This window comes from Leucopleurus acutus, assembly GCF_964270905.1.
Source record: "Leucopleurus acutus genome assembly, chromosome: 3".
In the NCBI taxonomy this organism is placed as follows: domain Eukaryota; kingdom Metazoa; phylum Chordata; class Mammalia; order Artiodactyla; family Delphinidae; genus Leucopleurus; species Leucopleurus acutus.
The window spans coordinates 127,138,314-127,160,868 of record NC_139145.1 but is presented as its reverse complement, the minus strand read 5'-3'; the positions used below and the strand labels follow the sequence as shown (position 1 = coordinate 127,160,868).

Sequence of the window (22,555 nt, the reverse complement as noted above, 5' to 3'; positions counted from 1 at the left end):
TTGATCATTATGTAGTGTCCTTCTTTGTCTCTTCTAATAGTCTTTATTTTAAAGTCTATTTTGTCTGATATGAGAATTGCTACTCCAGCTTTCTTTTGGTTTCCATTTGAATGAAATATCTTTTTCCATCCCCTTACTTTCAGTCTCTATGTGTCTCTAGGTCTGAAGTGGGTCTCTTGTAGACAGCAAATATATGGGTCTTGTTTTTGTATCCATTCAGCCAATCTGTGTCTTTTGGTGGGAGCATTTAGTCTATTTACATTTAAGGTAATTATCGATTATGTGTGTTCCCATTCCCATTTTCTTAATTGTTTTGGGTTCGTTATTGTAGGTCTTTTCCTTCTTTTGTGTTTCTTGCCTAGAGAAGTTCCTTTAGCATTTGTTGTAAAGCTGGTTTGGTGGTGCTGAACTCTCTCAGCTTTTGCTTGTCTGTAAAGGTTTTAATTTCTCCATCAAATATGAATGAGATCCTTGCTGGGTAGAGTAATCTTGGTTGCAGGTTTTTCTCCTTCAACACTTTCAATATGTCCTGCCACTCCCTTCTGCCTTGCAGAGTTTCTGCTGAAAGATCAGCTGTTAACCTTATGGGGATTCCCTTGTGTGTTATTTGTTGTTTTTCCCTTGCTGCTTTTAATATGCTTTCTTTGTATTTAATTTTTGACAGTTTGATTAATATGTATCTTGGCGTATTTCTCCTTGGATTTATCCTGTATGGGACTCTCTGTGCTTCCTGGACTTGATTAACTATTTCCTTTCCCATATTAGGGAAGTTTTCAACTCTAATCTCTTCAAATATTTTCTCAGTCCCTTTCTTTTTCTCTTCTTCTTCTGGAACCCCTATAATTCGAATGTTGGTGCGTTTAATGTTGTCTCAGAGGTCTCTGAGACTGTCCTCAGTTCTTTTCATTCTTTTTACTTTATTCTGCTCTGCATTAGTTATTTCCACTATTTTATCTTCCAGGTCACTTATCCGTTCTCTGCCTCAGTTATTCTGCTATTGATCCCATCAAGAGTATTTTTCATTTCATTTATTGTGTTGTTCATCATTTTTTGTTTCATCTTTAGTTCTTCTAGGTCCTTGTTAAATGTTTCTTGCATTTTGTCTATTCTATTTCCAAGATTTTGGATCATCTTTACTATCATTATTCTGAATTCTTTTTCAGGTAGACTGCTTATTTCCTCTTCATTTGTTAGGTCTGGTGGGTTTTTATCTTGCTCCTTCATCTGCTGTGTGTTTTTCTGTCTTCTCATTTTGCTTATCTTACTGTGTTTGGGGTCTCCTTTTTGCAGGCTGAAGGTTTGTAGTTCCTGTTGTTTTTTTGTGTCTGTCCCCAGTGGCTAAGATTGGTTTAGTGGGTTGTGTCGGCTTCCTGGTGGAGGGTACTAGTGCCTGTGTTCTGGTGGGTGAGTCTGGATCTTGTCTTTCTGGTGGGCAGGTCCACGTCTGATGGTGTGTTTTGGGGTGTCTGTAGACTTATTATGATTTTGGGCGGCCTCTCTGCTAATGGGTGGGGTTGTGTTCCTGTGTTGCTAGTTGTTTGGCATAGGATGTCCAGCACTGTAGCTTGCTGGTCGTTGAGTGAAGCTGGGTGCTGGTGTTGCGATGGAGATCTCTGGGAGCTTTTCGCCGTTTGATATTATGTGCAGTTGGGAGGCCTCTTGTGGACCAGTGTCCTGAAGTTGGCTCTCCCACCTCAGAGGCACAGCACTAACTCCTGGGTGCAGCACCAAGAGCCTTTCATCCACACGGCTCCTTAATTTGGGATGATTCGTTGTCTTTTCATGTATTCCACAGGGTACATCAAGTTAATTGTGGAGCTTTAATCCGCTACTTCTGAGGCTGCTGGGTGAGATTTCCCTTTCTCTTCTTTGTTCTCACAGCTCCCAGGGTCTCAGCTTTGGATTTGGCCCCGCCTGTGCATGTAGGTCACCGGAGGGCGTCTGTTCTTTGGTCAGACAGGATGGGGTTAAAGGAGCCGCTGATTCGGAGGCTCTGGCTCACTCAGGCTGGGGGTAGGGAGGGTCACGGAGTGCAGGGCGAACCTGTGGCGGCAGAGGCCGGCGTGACGTTTCGCCAGCCTGAGGCGCGCCGTGCGTTCTCCCGGGGTAGTTGTCCCTGGATCCCGGGACCCTGGCAGTGGCGTGCTGCACAGACTCCCCGGAAGGGGGGTGTGCATAGTGACCTGTGTTCGCACACAGTCTTCTTGGTGGCGGCAGCAGTGGCCTTAGCGTCTCATGTCTGTCTCTGGGGTCCGCAGTTTTAGCAGCGGCTAGTGCCCGTCTCTGGAGCTCCTTTAAGCAGCCTTCTTAATCCCCTCTCCTCGCGCACCAGGAAATAAAGAGGGAAGAAAAAGTCTCTTGCCTCTTAGGCAGGTCCAGACTTTTCCCGGACTCCCTCCCGGCTAGCTGCGGTGCACTAACACCCTGCAGGCTGTGTTCACGCTGCCAACCCTAGTCCTCCCCCAGCGCTCCAACTGAAGCTGGAGCCTCAGCTCCCAGCCCCGCCCGCCCGCCCCGGCGGGTGAGCAGACAAGCCTCTTGGGTGATGAGTGCCGGTCGGACCTGATCCTCTGCGCTGGAATCTCTCCGCTTTGCCCTCCGCACCGCTGTTGCTGTGCTCTCCTCCGCGGCTCCGAAGCTCCCCCACTCCGCCACCCGCAGTCTCCGCCCGCGAAGGGGCTTCCTAGTGTGTGGACACTTTTCCTCCTTCACAGCTCCCACCCGCTGGTGCAGGACACGTCCCTATCCTTTTGTCTCTGTTTATTTTTTTCTTTTGCCCTAACCAGGTATGTGGGGGGTTTCTTGCCTTTTGGGAGGTCTGAGGTCTTCTGCCAGCGTTCAGTAGGTGCTCTGTAGGAGTTGTTCCACGTGTAGATGTATTTCTGGTGTATCTGTGGGGAGGAAGGTGATCTCCGCGTCTTACTCTTCCGCCATCTTCCCGGAAGTCCTTCACGGTTAAAGATTTGATGAAAGTTCATAATAATGCAGTTGACAAGGAAATTTAGTTATTTCTGAGATATACATTTTAAAATAATAATTAGAATTATGACTTATAACATTATACCAGAATATATGTTTTTTAGGAATTTCAAGTAATGTCTGAAACAGTTATATTAACATATTTCCATACAAATAACCCAAAGAAAGTTTAGTATTAGTTGTTTTTTTGTTTTTAATTTTTGAATTTTTTATTAATTTTTTTTTATATAGCAGGTGAGATCATTTTTAATGGGAAAGCATTGAATTGTTGGGCTTTAACTCCTTTTGCCTAAATGTTTATTTTTTAAATTGAAGTTTAATTGACATATAACATTATATGAGTTTCAGATATATAATATAATGATTCAAAATTTGTATGTATTGTGAAACGATCACCACCGTAAGTCTAGTTAACATCTGTCACCATACATAGAGAATTTTTTTTCTTGTGATGAGTTGTAAGATTTACTCTTTTAGCAACTTTCAAATACACAGTACAATATTACTAAGTGTAGTTGCCATGCTGTACATTACATTCCCGTGACTACTTTACTTTACAACTGGAAGTCTGTACTTTTATACTCCCTTCACCTGTTCCACATGCCCCCCCATGTTTATCTTAATCTTGTCTTCTCATTTGTTTACTAATCTTGAGCAAGTCACTGTTAAGATTAAAAAAAACTTTTATTGAAGTATAGTATGTAACATACTTAAAAAGTACACAAACGAAGGGTACAGTTTGAATGTTTGTAATGTGACCACATCCATGTAACTACCACTCAGAACTAATCTAGAACTAGCACACCAGAGGCTTCCTTTCTGCCCTTTCACAGTCACCTATATGTCCTCCTCAAAGATCTGACATTGCTCACCATAGATTAGTTTTACCTTAGATTAGTTTCATACAAATGGAAACCTTATAGTATGTTCTCTTTTGTGTCTGACTTTTTTTTTTCTGGTACACGGGCCTCTCACTGCTGCGTCCCCTCCCGTTGTGGAGCACAGGCTCCGGACACGCAGGCTCAGTGGCCATGGCTCAGGGGCCCAGCCGCTCCGCGGCATGTGGGATCTTCCCAGACCGGGGCATCAACCCGTGTCCCCTGCATCGGCAGGCGGACTCTCAACCACTACACTACCAGGGAAGCCCTGTGTCTGACTTTTATTCAGTGTTATATTTGTGAGATTTATCCATGTAGTTGCATGGGACAGTAGTTTGCTCTTTTATGTTTTATAACGTCCCATTTTAGGAACATACCACCATTATCTGTCCATTCTGCTGTTGATGGGTATGAAGGTTGTTTCTAGTTTTTGACTATTAAAAATAAGACGGCTTTGAAAAATCTTTTGCATGTCTTGTTGCATATAAGTTTGCATTTTATTGTCATTTATGGTTAGGTGTATGTTCAGCTTTAGTAGATACTGTCAATTAGTTTTCCAGACTATTTGTACCAGTTTGCCCTTCCACTAGTAGCATGGGCGTTGACATTTGCTACACATTCTCACCATACTTGGTCTGATCTGTTTCATTTTAGTCATGCTGGTGTGCTTGGTAATTTTTGCATTTTCCTGATAAACAATGAGTACCTTTTTCGTATACTTATTAGTCATTTGGAAATCCTCTTTTGTGAAGGGCTTGCCATTTGCACATCTAAAAAAATTGGATTATCTTATTGATTTATGGGACTTTATATATATATATTTGGATATAAGTCCTTTGTTGAATATATATATATTGAAAATATCTTCTATTTTGTGACTTGCCTTTTCACTTACTTGCTGGTATCTTTTGATGAAGTTCGTAATTTTAATGAAGTTCAATTTAGCTACCTTTCTTTTTATAATTAATTCTTTTGGGATCTGTTTACAAAATTTTTGCTCAACACAAAGCCATGAAAATATTCTTTTTTCTGCTAGAAGCTTTGTTTTTTACTTTTCACATTTTGGTGTATGTCTGTGTGATTTCTGTGTAAACTTACACTTTCTGTGTAAGTTATAGATGTGAAGTAGGGGCAGCACCATGTATTTTTCCCCAGTAGCATTTCAGTGGTTCCCTTGTTATAAATCAGGCACTTCATACATATGGATCTGTTTTTGGATTCTCTATTTTGTCCTATTGGCCTATTTTTCTATCTTTGCTTTAGGTATTGTACTTTATAAGGCTTGGTGTACTTTTCATTACTGTTTTGAATTTAATTTACTGTTCTTTTTTTAGTTTTTTGAAATGGAAGCTTAGATAATTGATATTCAGTTTTTCTTTATATGCATTTAAAACATTAAGGCTTTTTTGTAATCATGGCTTTAGTTCAGTTTCACAAGCCTTGATATGTAGTATTTTCATTACCATTCATTCAAAAATATTTAAAAAATTCCTCTGTGATTTCTTTTTAGACCCATAGGCTAATTAGAAGTATTTCATCTAATTTCCAAACATGTGGGACTTCTTGTTGTTGTTACTGATTTCATTCTTTGAAATGTGTTGTCTTGTTTTATGATCCCATCATATGGTATTTTGGTAAATGTTTTATATGCACTTGAAAGGAAAGTATGTTTTGCTGTTGTGGATTATAATGTTTTATATATCAGGTCAAATTTGTTAATTATGCTATTGAAGTCTTCTGTGTTGTTACTGATTTTGAGCTACCTTTTCCATCAGTTACTGAGAGAGGTATGTTAATATCCAAATAACACTCCAATCTCTGCCTTCATTTTTACATAGTGTTATTTTCAAGTATCTTCTCTGTGTCTCTGTTCAAATTCTTCTCTTCCTATAAATGGCACCAGTCATTGGATTAGGGCCCACGCTAATCCAGTATGACCTCGTTTTAACTTGATTGCATCTGCAAAGCCCTTAATTCCAAATAAGGTCACATTCACAGGTATATGGGGTTAGGACTTGAACATAGCTTTTGGAGGGTTTGGGGAGGGGTACACAATTCAACTCAACAGACGCTTTAAAACATTTTTTTAAAAAATTGTATGCAACTTTTTTTTTTTTTTGCGGTATGCAGGCCTCTCACTGTTGTGGCCTCTCCCGTTGCGGAGCACAGGCTCCGGATGCGCAGGCCCAGCGGCCATGGCTCACAGGCCCAGCTGCTCCGCGGCATGTGGGATCCTCCCGGACCGGGGCACGAACCCGCGTCCCCTGCATCGGCAGGCGGACTCTCAACCACTGCGCCACCAGGGAAGCCCTATAGCAGATTTTTTGGGGGATGATTCATCCAGTGCCAGCTACTCTATCATAGCCAGAATGGAAAACCTTAAAATCAGGTCTTTAAAATTTAATTTTATAATAAATAAAACCATTCATATAGTTCAAAATTCAAAATGTATACAATCTTATACAGATGGATAGTCTCCGTCTCTTTCCTTTTGCTATCTAGTTTCCTTCCTCATTTGCAGTCAGACTTATTAGTATCGTGTTTATTCTTTTCAGACATGTAAAATGAGAGATTTTAAACTAGTTGATTTCTAGTAAGTCTTCCATCCCAAATATTCTCTGATTCCTGATCCCTTTCCACATAGAATTTTGTAAAAGAAGTCAGTGTAAGACTAATATTTACTGATAGATTTTTTAAAGACCGTCATTAATTTTTTGGTAGGTAACTGTTTTTATATCAATAGAAGGAAACATCAAAATATCACGTTCTTTACTCTGGATTTATCTTATTTCCTATTGCTTACTGTTTTGTGCTTCCTATTTATTCAGTTGTGAAGGAATTTTGTGCTTTTGTATTACTTGATGTGTCAATATACAAGTAATGGAAATAATTCTGTTTAATTACCAAAACAATCAAGGACACATTGTTTGAAAGACTTTTTATTGCTAAAATTCTCAGTCGTGCTTAACTGCATTCATTATTAGGCAGCATTCTCTTGCATAACAAATATATCTTTTTACAGTGCTCTCTCAGAGGAGGAGAAATCTACATTGCGTGCAGGGCTAATCACCAACTTCAATGAACCAATAAACCAGGTTAGTGAGAAAATGAGTGCCAACTATTCTTTCTTTTCCCTTAGTTTTTGCTTCTTTTCCAAACTAACTTTGTTTCTTGGCGTTAAAAATAAAATCTTATAATGTTCATTTGTGATGTTTATACACATTTCTCTGATGGTATTTTAATTTTTAGATCCAAGTCTACCTGTTAAGAATTTTGATTAGATTTGGCTGTTAATGATTTAAAACTCAGAAGTCATTTGAAGATAGATATACTTGGATATTTTTTAACTTCTTCAGTTTTTGAGCCGATATTGAAAGCACATCTCTATATATTAATTATAGACGTTAATTTAGCACTCCCATCCCCCCTCCCCCTAAACTACAGGATGGCTTCTGGTTTTTGTCTGTTTCCTTCATCACATTTGAAGTTCTCACTACTCTGTGGGAATTGAATTTTTCTTTCCCTTATAGTGAGATTTTTCTTTTAAGAATAAAATAAGTTTGCTTATGATACAAAAATTATTTTTCCAAGTTACTACTATTTCTTACATTTGATTCTTTAATTTGAATATTAAAGCACAATGTATTAGGTGGTGTATCCAATGCAGTTTTATCTAAACCTATTTAAATGATCTGAGTTTTTTGCTGTGCATTTCTTCAACTGAGGGAGATGAGGGAAGATGGAGAGGAACAGAGTTACTTTCCGTGGGGCAGGAGGTGGTTGGGGGGTCAGGGTCTTGGGTGATTGAGGGGTAAACCATTGCTTAGGTGTTCTGTCAACCAGAATTTGTGAAACTGATCTGAACAAATATTATGTAAATACCTAATATTGATGTTCATTTCTACTCTGAGGTCATTGGTTCTCAAAGTTTGCATTCTTAGAACTTCCTTATACTGCTAAAGTAAAACACGAAATGGTTATATATGTTGATATTTATTGTATTAGAAATTAAAATTGAGAAATCTAAAAAACTATTATTTTTTAACATAAGTAGAATTTTAAAAAGTGAACAATAGCTATTTCCCCAAACAATAAATATTTAATGAGAAGAGTAACATTGTTTGGCATTTTTGCCTATCTCTTTAGTGTCTGGCTATTTAAAAGAAGACATCTAGATTTTCAGATATATCTGCTATTTACAATGTTGTGATATTATTTTGGCAGAAGCTATATGATGAAAATCTAGCTTCACACCGGTACGTTATTGGGAAAGGGAGGACCTCACAGAAAGGATCCTAGGCCCCCTAGGGATCCATAGATCACACTTTGAGAACTACTATCTTAAGCAGTTGTTCAGTGAAATCTTACTCATTTTTGTTAAATGTATAATTAACCAAAAAGGTAATTTTCAACTATGAATGCATTCCTTATCTATTGCTTTAATTTCATATGTTTATTTCTGAAGATTAATTCTTTTTCCTTTAGATTGCAACTCAAATTGCCGTGCTGATTGCAAAAGTTGCTCGATTGGACTGTCCTAGACAGTGGCCTGAACTGATTCCCACTCTTATAGAATCTGTCAAAGTACAAGATGATCTTCGACAGCACAGAGCGTTGCTTACCTTTTATCATGTTACCAAGACCCTGGCGTCTAAACGACTGGCTGCTGATAGAAAACTGTTTTATGATGTAAGTGATTTAACAAAGAATTTGATAATGAAAACTGTGCTACTTGTATTAAAAGGTGTGTAATTTTACCTCTAAATATCTTATTGAAGGATTATTAATTCTTTCTAATTGACCTCAAAAGGTTCATACTAATAGATAACACCCAAAAGGTTTTAAGCTGGTTAGTGATATGACTGGTAAGGTCACTTAGTTGCCAGTGAGGGGGGAAAAATTGGTGGAGAACAGTCTGAAGGCAAAGAGACTGGTTTTGAGGCTATCTGAAGTAGTTCAGATTCGATGATAAAGCTCTTAAATGAAGCAGCGGTAAAGAGAACATTTAGAAGCATGTAGAGTTGAAATTTAGGAAGTTACAATTGACACGCCTGGGTAATCGGTGGATGTAGGAAGGAGTCTGACACGACTGAGGGTGTCTATAGGTGTTTCAGCACCATTTGTTGAAAAAACTTTACCTTCTCTATTCAGTTGCTTTGGTGCTTTTGTTTGTATTTCACTGTTTTGAACTACCAGAACAGTGATTTTCATATTATTCAACCTAACATTTTGAACTGTACCAGGTAACAATGGGAGTCTCCAAGTGTTTTTAAGTGTTCTTGCTTACCTTTGGAATCCTCACTTTGAGGATATGGCTTGGGAATTTGCATTTTTGATAGGTTCCCCAGGTGATTCTTTTTTTTTTTTTTGCGGTACGCGGGCCTCTCACTGTTGTGGCCTCTCCCGTTGCGGAGCGCAGGCTCAGCGGCCATGGCTCATGGGCCCAGCCGCTCTGCGGCATGTGGGATCTTCCCGGACCGGGGCACGAACCCATGTCCCCTGCATCGGCAGGTGGACTCTGAACCACTGCGCCACCAGGGAAGCCCTCCCCAGGTGATTCTTAATACACCAAAGTTTAAACCAGAACCACATTATGTTCTCTTTATTTTTAACCCAGTAGGTTTAAATAGCCAATTTTCTATTTATCTGAGGATATTGAGTGTAAGAAATTCTTTTTGTTAAAGGTTGCTTTTAAAGTCCTTGTCAGTTTTGCTTGATATCTAACAAGGACTAAAGAAATGGACATTTTATCTTCTCAAGTCACTCTATGAATTTCTTGTTGATTTTTCTCACCTTTATCCCCATCTTAGGCCCCTTCAATTTCTTTTATATAGACGTTTTCCAAAATCAAATGTGTAGAAGATTCTGGGTTACAGTTACTCTGTAGTGAAGGGTCCCCTTCTATAGAAGTCTTACTTCTTAGTTTGACTTTCTGAAGTTGTACTCTCTTAATGTGTTGCCTCCTTGGTTTTCAGATATAATTTATATTTAGCCTAGTCAGGCTCTACAAATTGTATCTAAACTAGCCTTAGTCTGTATAGCTTGTTTGCGTTAGCTTCCTGTCCACTTCAACTTTCTTGCTTGGTTTTCTTGTAGTGTGAGGCTATTTCCTCTCCATATAAAATGAAATATAGGTCTCCTTAGCGTCCTGTACTTACTTCCAGCAGAGTATTTATTACACTGTACATTGCATTGTAATTACATTATAATTGTTGACTTACCTTTTTGAGATCCACCACACTGAATTTTATGAGGGTGGACTGTAGCTCTTATTGTTATAGTCCTACTCTCCAGCCCAGGAGAATGCACATCAGTGGTTGGTGCTCATTAACTGTTAAATGAATAAATGGTAAAAGAAGAGATTTGTTCTTAGATACCTTCTAGATTTCAAAGTGGTATAGTGCAAAACTTCAAAAAGCAGGAGTTTGAGGAGCATATACAAAACTCAAGATACCGGTAAGAAATAATTCAGCTTAGCACCTTTCATTCTGGAATGGAGTATCTGAACCTGGAAACATGGAGCACAGTAGGGACTAGGAGGGGAGTCTTGTCTCATGGGGTTGGGGAACAAGATGTGTACTTTAATTGAAGGTAGCATGTGTGGGAAGATACTATTATAAAGAGCAAGTTTGCTAGTTAATAAAGCAACTCCTATTATTTTGGTAATCTGAAGTGTGGGGAAATCTTCCTTTTAGTAATGTGTTTACTTTATTGTTAAGATGGTCTTCATGTACTAAATTAGTTTACCACCTAAAATTAAGTGTAAGGTCATAGTTGAGCTAGTTGGTATGGCAAAGTAGTGCAGTGTGCACTTAAAACCCTTCCCTACTGCTCTGCGTGCCCCAGCAATTTCTATATCTTGTTTTCCCTCCACGTTAAAATAAGTCTTTTTCAGGGGTGACAAACTACAAAATCAGCAGTGGAGAGAAAATTGCTTTGCAGTTACAAAATTGAGCTTGATTTGACACAAAGAGGATTCATTTTCTAGAAAATCATAAGCTTTTCATACAAACCTGAATATAAAAAAGTTGGCATTAAGTACAGTTAAAATCTAAAGTCTACAAAAGCAAGGGATTTAAGGTACAGATAGTAATTCTAATGTACTTGTAAATGTATTAACCAAATAATACCTTGTAGACATGATGTGTAACCCACAAATGTTTATGCTATGGTAAATGAAGTAATCTGAAACTCAAAAAAGAAGAAAAGATTTTTTGAAAGCAAGTGTATTTCACTTGTGTTTAGAAATATGGGTTAAGAAGTATGAGAAGACCTGGTTTCCAGTGAAGAATGTTTCTTTGTACTGAGCAGCTTTGGAATTTTGAGTAAGACATTTAAACTTTATGATTCTTTAAAATTTTCTTTCAATTCTAAAGTTGTGTGATTCTGAGAATTTATAATTTTTATTATTCCAAGTTAATCTATACAAACACCATTAAAGTTTTGAGATGGAAATCTTAGTTATGGTGTAATTTAAATATCAATTTTGCGGTTTTTTTTGTTTTTGTTTTTTTTGCGGTATGCGGGCCTCTCACTGTTGTGGCCTCTCCCGTTGCGGAGCACAGGCTCCGGATGCGCAGGCTCAGTGGCCATGGCTCACGGGCCCAGCCGCTCCGCGGCATATGGGATCTTCCCGGACTGGGGCACGAACCTGTGTCCCCTGCATCAGCAGGTGGACTCTCAACCACTGCGCCACCAGGGAAGCCCCAATTTTGCGTTTTCAATCACTGTTTTTTCTAGAAGCCAAGACCTTTGTACATTTAGTTTTATTTTTTTTGTATTTTCTTAGCATACAGTTAAGTTCTTGACCTACTGACTTTATTGGATACTTTTCTGTGGAATTTTGGCATACAACCAGTTATATCGTTTTCTTAATTAAGAAAATTTCAAATATACTCTAGTTGAGAGAACAATACAACAACCTGCATATATTCTTCACTCATATTTAACAATTCTTAAGGAGTTGCCACGTTTACTTTTCCTCTTTTCTGGAGCAAATCTTAATGTGTTATTTCATCCAATAATATTTATAGAGTATGAATCTCTAAAAAGGACATTTTCCATAACCAGTTTTTATTATGAATTTTTAAAGTTTGGATGTTAGGAATTAATCTTAAATTCTTCTCCCTGAGAGTAGGTCAGCAGATATTGTTTGCCTGTTGTGTACGAGAGATATCTAAGGTACTGAAGAAGATGAAAGAGACAAATAGTCGTCTCTTGACATTCATGGGGAAAGGTGTAAGACACAAACCCTCAAAGTTCATTTAGTAATTTATTAAAATCTGCCACAGAAGAAAACTAAATACTGTATTACATTGTTATAGTCAAAGCTAACGTTTAGGAAAATATAAAAAACTGAAGGGTTTATGATGAATAATGTTCCCACTAACAGCATATGTATTATTTGCATGGTGAAGATAAGAGAAAACTGTGTGGCAAGGTGAAGTCAGGTTGCAATACTACCAAAGAGTCTTCCTGATGAGTTACTGTTTTCTGAATAAACTAACAAAACAGAACCACATAGCTACTTTGAGATGGGTTGGTTAGTATAAGCTCACTCAGCCTCGTAAAAGAGATTTTCATACTTAACTTCTTATAAATTTATAATTTCATGATGTGGTCCTTAGGGAAAATTCCCAAATAGTTGAAGTTATGAATGTTACATTTGAGAATGCCAAGGTGCCACTTATATGGTATAGCTTGAACCTCCAGGAAATTTACAAAATAGTGAAATTTATTTAAAAGATAAATGTGTTTATAAGCAAATCATCAAGTAGGTTAAATTCATTTTGTTTTCAGTTTTGTTTGGGTGATTTTAAATGCCAAGTACTGATTAAATGCTGATTCTAGATCTTGTCTCTTGCTCTGCCAAATTCAAATTGGCTTTTAATCACGTTGTTTAAAGAGTGACTCCTATAATATACAAAGGGTCATCTCTGCTATGAGCCTGTATGGGGACTTAAGAGTGTGTGTGTGTGTGTGTGTGTGTGTGCACGTGCGTGCATGCGTGTGAGTCTAGGCTTATATAAATATGAGGAAACTTTTGGTGGGAAGTTTTAATGGAGGAGAGAGTCAAGGTGACTAACTTGATCAAAAAAAAAAAAAAAAAAGCTATGCACTAAACAGAAGAGGAGATTTTGAGTATAGCATGGTGCTTATCCTTTCTGGATGGTTCACAAGGACTCTTGTCTGGGTCCTAGGAAAAGGGGCTCTTGAAGCATTGCCGATTTATGCTTTGTTTTTTGCCCATCTCTATCTGTCTGACAAATATTTGAGTTCCTACTCTGCCAGTCACTGTATTGGATGCCTGAAATGCAGCTGTGAACAAAGGCAGGATCCCAAATGGAGAGGAGGGTAGTTTCACTTCCTCCTTCCTCATATTGAGATCATATTCTGTATACCTGAGAGCATTGTCTAGACATCAGTAGCTAAGGACAGCCTTATGGCTGTTGCTAGGATTAGAGGACGTGAGGGATCTGGATGGGCCACAGTGACCTTCCTGGGCCTGAGGTGTACCAGTGGCAAGTTTGAGAACAAAATAAAAATTAGATTTTACTTAAAAAATATGTAGGTAACAGATGTTACAGGTCTTTAGGAATGTCCTTCATTGAAAGTTAATAAATATCAATTGAGAGACATTGGCACTTTGGAAATTGTTTTTGAAACCTTATAATCCACCAAAGCTTCTGGCCTGACACATTTGGGTAGTTTGATATATATGTATGTCATGGTTAAGTGGAAACAAATTTATATTGAAATATTAAGGAAAAAGCTGACTACTACTAAAGTAACTACCTTTTTTTGTTACAAATGTGTGGATGTTTTAAGAGTTACTTGTGAATTTTTTAAACATATAGAAAAATAAAGAAAAAATATTAACTGCCATATACCCATCACCTAGATTTAGCAGTTAACATTTCGCTGTTTTTGCTTTATTGCTTTTTCTAAGATATTTTAAAGTAATTTAAAGATTTCACGATATTTTATTACTAAATACTTGAGTATTCATTTGTAAAAAGATAGATTTATTTTTTTAAAGGTTATAAGAAAATTTTCCACTGACAGTTTACTGATTTAGTAGACTTTTTCTTTTTTTTTTTTTTTTTTGTGGTACTCGGGCCTCTCACTGTTGTGGCCTCTTCCGTTGCAGAGCACAGGCTCCGGACCTGCAGGCTCAGCGGCCATGGCTCACGGGCCCAGCCGCTCTGCGGCATGTGGGATCTTCCCGGACCGGGGCACGAACCCTTGTCCCCTGCATCGGCAGGCGGACTCTCAACCACTGCGCCACCAGGGAAGCCCCTAGTAGACTTTTATTCAACTATTCATGGGTCAGGCAGCATCCGGTCTAGCAGATAGGAGCTGCTACAAGCTGAAAGAGTTTTTTGTACGAAAGTGAGCAGGAACAAGGAAGCTAGACTGGGAATTAGCTGAATAGCTAAATCAGGGTTATTTTCCTCATATGGAGCAAAGAGAAGTCTTAGAGCTGGGTCAGGTAACTTGTGTTGAGCAGGCAGGCACTGATTGGTTGACCTAGACCTGCCTTTTCTGGGAGAGCCCAGCATAGAACCTTAGTTCTAAGTTTTGGTTTGCTGCTGTGGGGCTTAGCATGAGTGATTCCATCTTGAGCCTAATCTGGTTACTTAGCATATATAATCATTTAACTTTTATCATACTTGACACACGTAAAAGTAGTGATTTAATATGATGTAATACTTCTAGCCAGTTTTCTACGTTCTTAAATATGTTTACAGGTGGTGTGTTTGAGCCAGAAAAATGAATATGGCAGGTACATAGCATTTGATCATGTTTCCTAAGTGTCTGTTTTTTTGGCCACACCATGCAGCTTGTGGGATTTTAGTTCCCTGACCAGGGATTGAACCTGCACCCCTGTCAGTGAAAGTGCGGAGTCCTAACCAATGGACCGCCAGGGAATTAATTCCTTCTTAGGAGCCTTTTTAAGTTAGAATAGTATTCTGTCTTTTTCTTTTTTTATTGGTGCACCATTGACATGTTGAAACATTTTTTGGTTATCTTTTTTTTTTTTTTAATATTTATTTATTTGGCTGTGTAGAGTCCTAGTTGTGGTGCACGGGCTCTTTGTTGCAGCACACGGGCTTCTCTCTAGTTGTGGCATGTGGGCTCCAGAGCGCCCGGGCTCAGTAGTTGTGGTGCACAGGCTTAGTTGCCCCCGCGGCATGTGGGATCTTAGTACCCTGACCAGGGATTGAACTGGTGTCCCCTGCTTTGCAAGATGGATTCTTAACCACTAGACCACCAGGGAAGTCCCTATCTTGTTGATTAGAGTTAGGTTAAGCAGGTTTTGAAAGCTCCAGTTTGTGGATAATATTCATTGCCCCACTATTAGTGATGAATTACAAGACTTTGATTTAAACATTTTTGGTGCTCACTTTTCGTAGGGGAAAATTGTGAGGACAGTGGTCCTGAGGCTAAAAAAGTTTAAGAATATTTAAAATGCTAAAAGAAATAAAACTTCCTGTAATGTTTTGCCTTTGATATTCAAGGAGTCAAGTGTGTGTGCTTCTACAAAGTTGCTAAGCAGTCAGTGGGTGGCACTGTTTCTTCTGGTTTAGAAAAAGAAAAATGCAAGTATTTGGGATTTTCGTGAACTACTACCTAAAATGTTTCATTAAATAATTTATTTTTTTATTGTCTAACTGAATATTCCCTACCCCTTCTACATTTTTGAGAATAAAATGTAGAATAAATATTTTTATCCCTCCTATTTGTGCTTTATTATTACTTTCTCTTTTCCAGATGAGCCTTTTGTGACCATGTATCAGTTGGTATTTTCTGGAGCAGATAGAAGCTTGTGGAGGGCTTGTGTTTACAGGATAGTTAGCAGTATTCCGTCCCAAATTCTTGTGGTTTCTTCCTTCTTTGTCTGTCTCCTTCCTTTTACCCTTGGGCTGAAAGTGTAGTGCTATTGCTGCTTCATTCCAGCCATCGCTGTTTGTGCAGAGCCTTTTGTAGGCTAGCTATAAAGAATTATGAATTGTGGCATAATAGATGCCTAATGCCTAAACTAGGTGCTTAGCTCCAGAACTGGAGTGTGAAACAAAGAAGAATACTAAAGTTTTTTCATACTACTGTTTCTTTCTTGATTTCTGTCACAAATGCTATATGTCTACACACTAAAAACAATGACCAAAGCAACAGGGGCTGGATGACTCCAGTCCAGGTTGTGGAATGCCCCATTGCTGGGAAGCCAATTCTGGACTGTAACTAAGTGGTATTATATTCTGCAGCTCTCTTCTGGGGGAGAGAGTTAGGGGTGGGATAGGATACTTTATACCTTATCAGATTCCAGGAGGCCATGAGAAACCATCTAACAGAGGAGATAGGGAGGTGAGCAGGAGATTGGTGTTCTAGCAGTTGCTTACAAGCCTTTCATCCTCTTGTGTTCCAGGAGGATCACAAGATGTTCTGCCAATACTCGGATTAGCTGAGGTTTAAGCCTTTGCCTGTGTAGATATGTGCAGTTTCCAAGGGGTATGGTGAAGCTGTTTCTCTATACCTGGACGCACAGACCATTAAGATTACTGAATTAAAATAACAGAAGTGGAATTTGCTTTTTCATAGAAATATTATATTTATTGGATTGCATTTCTGACTGGTTTCTGATGCCTGACCACATTAGTAAATACAGTGTTTAATTAGTTGATATGACATATCTCAAATAAGAAAAAATCATTCTGAAGTGTACTAATGATAACTAGTCATATGCACTTATGTATAATTTTATTTGAAGAAGATTGCCATGTAGGCTCAGGTGGTTTGCTCTTAGACCTTCTGGAAAAAAAATGAAGATACCACTGGAAGGTGGTTCTCAGTGTGAGTCAGGTTTTTAAATACTGGGACATATTAGGCAAGCGGCCTGACAAGTGATGTGGTTTGTTATGTTCTTGGCTTTAAATACCCAAGACTATATGGGTAGAATTGGCAGAACACAGAAATTTAACTCCTTTGTATTCTTAGTATATTGATTTATCTGATAAACTCAGTGACAGTTCTGTTTTTAAAGCTGAGTGTTACAACTATTAGTGGAAGAAAAAAAAGTAAAAATAGGAAATATCAGACTGCAATGCAGGCATTAGGCTAAGCAATGTTTCAAGAAACTAATATTTGGGGGGGGCATGTGTGTGTGTGTTCTTAGCAGCAGCCAATGTAAACTATACTTACTGCTGTGCATTGTGACTAAAAAAAGTTTAAAATGTTGCTGTGATTCTTGACTATTTTAAATCTCATTGAAAATGTGTGCTCAGTTTTAAAACCAAAACGTATTACTACGTAGGTCTAATTGATTACTGAAATCTGTAATAATATTGTGACCAAATTTGTTGATATCTTTGCAGTTAGCTTCTGGAATTTATAGTTTTGCCTGCTCTCTGTGGAATCACCACACAGACACATTCCTTCAACAAGTTTCTTCTGGCAATGAAGCTGCAGTTCTAAGTTCACTAGAACGAACTCTACTGTCATTGAAAGGTACTATTAAACTTGACATGCTTATTTTTGAAACAACATACCTCAGAATAGTGGCCGAATAGTTTATCTGTATGGACTTGCTGTTTCCAGTTGCACTGGTGGAAGAATAAGGCATTAATAGTTCCCTCAGAGACAAGGGCTCTTGTAGTTTGTTTTTCTTTTGTAAGAATAGCTCTTCCTCTACCCTAATTGATGAGAGCACACATAGTTCAGATGGATAGCTTTAAGTTCTATTCACATTACTGGAGTTTTCATGGCTCTGAATGCATACCTTTCAAATACTTGCACTTCTTTTTTGCTTCATTTCTCATTCTGGGCTGCTACCATTATTATTGTCATGCCGACTTTCCTAAACTTCTGTCCCCAAGGCTTATTAGTTGAGCTCTATCTCCCAGCTCTCTTTTCCCTGAGAACTCATCTTTCTTGTTTGTATCTTAGGCTCACTTGGATTTTAGAAGGTGCTTGTTGGGGTGCTATCTTGGCCTGTGTTTTCCTATGCTTTGTTTATAGGCATTCCCTTAGCATAAATCTCTATCACCTTCCCTGAGCTGAGCTTATCTTGATGCATGTATTCCGAGGTTCATTTCCTTTCTAAAACATTCACCATCATTTTATTCTCTTTGTCTTCCTTCTGTTCTGGTTGCTGAGGCTCTTTTATCTTGTGTTTCTTAGTTTGAGCTCAAGCAACCTTTATTTCTTTCTTACTGCAGCTCATTTTGCATTCTCTGTTTTATTTGTAAACCCTTTTATCATACTCACCTTAGTACCTTACAATGGCACTACTCCAGTGCATCACTTACATCGATAAGATAGTGGATGCACAAACCCCAAACTGTCAACACATTTTGGGGAACCTTGTGGACAAATTATTTTAAAGGACTGTTGACATGTAAAATCCAATCCATTGTACAGGTGGTTTTACAAGTGAATGGAGATGGTTTTGCCAACATTCTTGAGGAAGACATTAAAAGGCCTTAGAAATGTTTACACAGAAAGAAAGAGAAACTGATACAAGATTAGATACATAAAGCGGTGTGTAAGTACTGTATTTAATGATTAAGGAATTTTCATGAATCCTTTTGATTGTAGGGTCTTTTTGTCTCACTGACTTCAAAGCCTAACTCCTGACACAAATGATGCTGTTCTACTCTACATTAGCCTGCTTTAGGCTTTTTGATATCACAGCATCTCAAGGTCTTAGACACACATTAGCATTTCTAAGGCATCCTGACCTGGAACAATCTCATAGCATTTTTCTTTAAAATACTTGTTCTGTCAAGCTGTAAATTTCTTTGCTTTTATGACTTAAATACTTAGGACTAGAGCTTTTGTCACATGTAATCTTTGCATTTATACCTGTGTGCATTTAGTATCCTTTAGACAGGCATATGTTCATTACTTCATTCATCATATTTATAGGTAGGTGCTTGGTTCTGGGGAGACAGATATAATAAAATGGTCATACAAGTACATGTAAAATGACATCTGTGACGGGGGGCCTTACAATGTTATGATGATTGATAATAAGGTCAGAAAAGACTTCCCTGAGAAACTGATGTTTGAACTAAAATCATAAAGTATAAATGGAAGTTAACTAGGTGATAAAGGGAGAAAGAAAGCACTGTCCCAGATAGTGTAGACCAAGGTCCTGTGGTGGGAAAGATCTTGTCCAGGGTAAGGGATTCAGCTTGAGCCCTATTTTCTCCTATTATGGTGCAGTAACTTGAGTTGTATATAATTGAGGGTATGAAACTGAAGGTCTTGAGACATTTGCATTCTAAGCCTAATTTTAATACACTGACTTTATTAATTTTTTATTGAAGTTTAATTGATTTACAATGTTGTATTAATTTCTGGTGATTCAGAAAAGTGATTCACTTACACACACACACACACACACACACACACACATATACACACATTTTTTTTCATATTCTTTGCCATTATGGTTTATTACAGGATGTTGAATATAGTTCCCTGTGCTATATATATAGTAGGACTTTGTTATTCATCTGTTTTGTATATAGTACTGATAGTATGTTTCTGCTAATCTCAATTCCTAATTCATCCCTCCCCGACCCCCTTCCCTTTTGGTAAGTATAAGTTTGTTTTCTATGTCTGTGGGTCTGTTTCTGTTTTGTAAATAAGTTCATTTGTGTCATATTTTAGATTCCACATGTAAGTGATATCATATGGTATTTGTCTTTCTCTTTCTGACTTCACTTAGTATGATAATCTCTAGGTCCATCCGTGTTGCTGCAAATGACATTATTTCATCCTTTTTTATGGTTGAGTAGTATTCTGTTGTGTGTATATACCACATCTTCTTTATCCATTCATCTGTCGATGGACATTTAGGTTGTTTCCATGTCTTGGCTATTGTAAATAGTGCTGCTATGAACATTGGGGTGTATGTATCTTTTCGAATTATGGTTTTCTCCAGATATATGCCCAGGAAGGGGATTGCTGGATCATATGGCAACTCTAGTTTTTTAAGGAACCTCCATATGGTTCTCCTTAGTGGCTGTACCAATTTACGTTCTCACCAAAAGCGTAGGGGGGGTTCCCTCTTCTTCACACCCACTCCAGCATTTATCACTTGTAGACTTTTTTCAAAAAAATTATTTATTTATGGCTGTGTTGGGTCTTTGTTGCTACACACGGGCTTTCTCTAGTTGCAGCGAGTGGGGGCTACTCTTCGTTGCTGTGCGCGGGCTTCTCATTGCAGTGGCTTTTCGTTGTGGTGCATGGGCTTCAGTAGTTGTGGCACCCAGGCTCAGTAGTTGTGGCTCACAGGCTCTGTAGTTGTGGCTCACAGGCTCTGTAGTTGTGGCTCACAGGCTCTAGAGTGCAGTCTCAGTAGTTGTGGCACACAGGCTTAGTTGCTCTGTGGCATGTGGGATCTTTCCGGACCAGGGATCGAACCTGTGTCCCTGCATTGGCAGGCGGATTCTTAACCACTGCGCCGCCAAGGAAGTCCCTGTAGACTTTTTAATGATGGCCATTTTGACCAGTGTGAGGTGGTGTACCTCATTGTAGTTTTGATTTGCATTTCTCTAATAATTAGCAATGTTGAGCACCTTCTCATGTGTCTATTGGCCATCTGTATGTCTTCTTTGGATAACTGTCTATTTAGGTCTTCTGCCCATTTTTTGATTGGGTTGTTTGTTTTTTGTTATTGAGTCATATGAGCTGTTAGTATATTTTGGAAATTAAGCCCTGGTTGGTTGCATCATTTGCAAACATTTTCTCCCAGTCTGTAGGTTGTCTTTTCATTTTGTTTACGGTTTCCTTTGCTGTTCAAAAACTGTAAGTTTGATTAGGTCCCATTTGTTTATTTTTGCTTTTATTTCTTTTGCCTTGGGAGACTGACCTAAGAAAACATTGGTACGATTTATGTCAGAGAATGTTTTGCCTATGTTCTCTTCTAGGAGTTTTATGGTTCATGTCTTATATTTAACTCTTTAAGCCATTTTGAGTTTATTTCTCTGTATGGTGTGAGGAAATGTTCTAACTTCATTGACTTACATGCGGCTGTCCAGCTTTCCCGACATCACTTGCTAAAGAGATTGTCTTTTCTCCATAGTATATTCTTGCCTCCTTTATTGAAGGTTAATTGACTGTAGGTATGTGGGTTACACTGCCCTTAGACTTCACCTCATGAACACTAAGTCTTTAGTTATATAGAAAGCAATGCTGTCTATAAAGTTGTTTTCTTAAAGTGAAGTGACTTTAAATTTGATAATATAAGGTGGTAGTCTTATGCTGCTATCATGCTTGTTGTTACTGAATTCTGCTAAGTGTTTTACATATATTGTACTATTGAATTCTTTAATAACCCTATGCAGTAGGACTTATAACCACATTTTATAGATGAGGAATGTGAGATCAGAAAAGTTGCCCAAAATAATACAGTTTTAGACATTGGCGCTACGATTTAAGTCTAGATCTGACTTCAAATCTGTTAATCCTGCTTGTCTCCCTGTGTACATTGGTAAAATGTGATGCTCGTAATTGAGCACTGTAGTTTATTCCAGATTTCGAAATAGAGTTTAATCTTTTTATCCCTTTTTGGAGGTACTGTATTTTCATTAATGTAGCCTGAAACTGAATAAACCTTTTCGGTCACTGTTGAGTCATAGTTTAAAGTTTATGGAATAGAGGTAACCTTCTCAACTTAGCCTGTAGGTGTTATTGCAAGTGAGAAGTGCTAACAGTTATGTAAATTGAACTAAATTTTGCAGTATGGTTTTAAAAAACATGAGTAGTTACGATAAGTGAGAAGAGCGTTGCTTCTTAGTCACAATAACTGGGGTTTAGTTCCATCTTTCCCACTTCATAACCAACCAGTGACCAGGAGTTACCTTTCTTTATCTATTAAACGAAAGGATTAAGCTAGATTAACCTCCAGGCTTGATGAGGCTTTGTGATTCTGAGTCTATTATGATTATGATTTTAATAGGAAAAAATATGAAAAAAAAAGATGTAAGTAAAGCTTGATTTTACTTTTCAGTGCTGCGTAAGTTAACTGTTAATGGATTCGTGGAACCTCATAAGAATATGGAGGTGATGGTAAGTGAAAGAAGTCATTTAATTTTTCTAACTTTGGAAAAGTGCTTGGTATTTTCCTGAATGTTACGAAGTTTATTCTTTTTACTTGACATGCATTTAAAAGTTTTTTATTAAATGACCACCTAGTTTTTTACTATTCTGTATATATTATACTACACTTTTAGACTTGTGGTCTGTTTTCAGACGTACAGAAACTATGTTAAAGCAGAAGTATTATGTGAAGGAGAGGAAGTAGAACTAGGATGGTTCTCAAGATGCCGTGGTGCATTGAGAGTGTTACTTTGAATTCAAGTGAACTCTTGTGAATTTGAATGCTATGATAACATTACCAGGGTCAGTGTAGATTGATTTATATCCTTGGTATTTTCCTTTGTCTGTTTTTATGTTCTTAAAATGTGTTTTTTTCCCCTTGAATCATACCATTTATGCTCTTTGCAATCAATTAAAAGTTATGTATATAAGAGGGGAAAACTCCATTGATAAGCCCAACAAGTTGTGAAATATATTCATTTTTGGTATCACGTCATCTACTTTTTCTATATGCAGAAATATATAGCTGCATAAATTTTATTCCTAAACAAAATGGAATTGTATTATACTTGCTCAGATCTATATTAGTT

At 38.0% G+C, this 22,555-nt stretch overlaps 1 protein-coding gene across 1 annotated transcript in view; it reads left to right on the top strand.

The window, feature by feature from the left end:
- The window catches only part of IPO11 (importin 11), a 216,301-nt gene that overhangs the window by 42,068 nt on the left and 151,678 nt on the right, over positions 1-22,555 (top strand). Inside the window, exons 4-7 of the mRNA XM_082837371.1 lie at positions 6,880-6,952; positions 8,343-8,546; positions 17,231-17,363; positions 21,877-21,935. Coding sequence (XP_082693497.1) covers positions 6,880-6,952; positions 8,343-8,546; positions 17,231-17,363; positions 21,877-21,935 — 469 coding nt within the window. The remainder of the gene's footprint in view (positions 1-6,879; positions 6,953-8,342; positions 8,547-17,230; positions 17,364-21,876; positions 21,936-22,555) is intronic.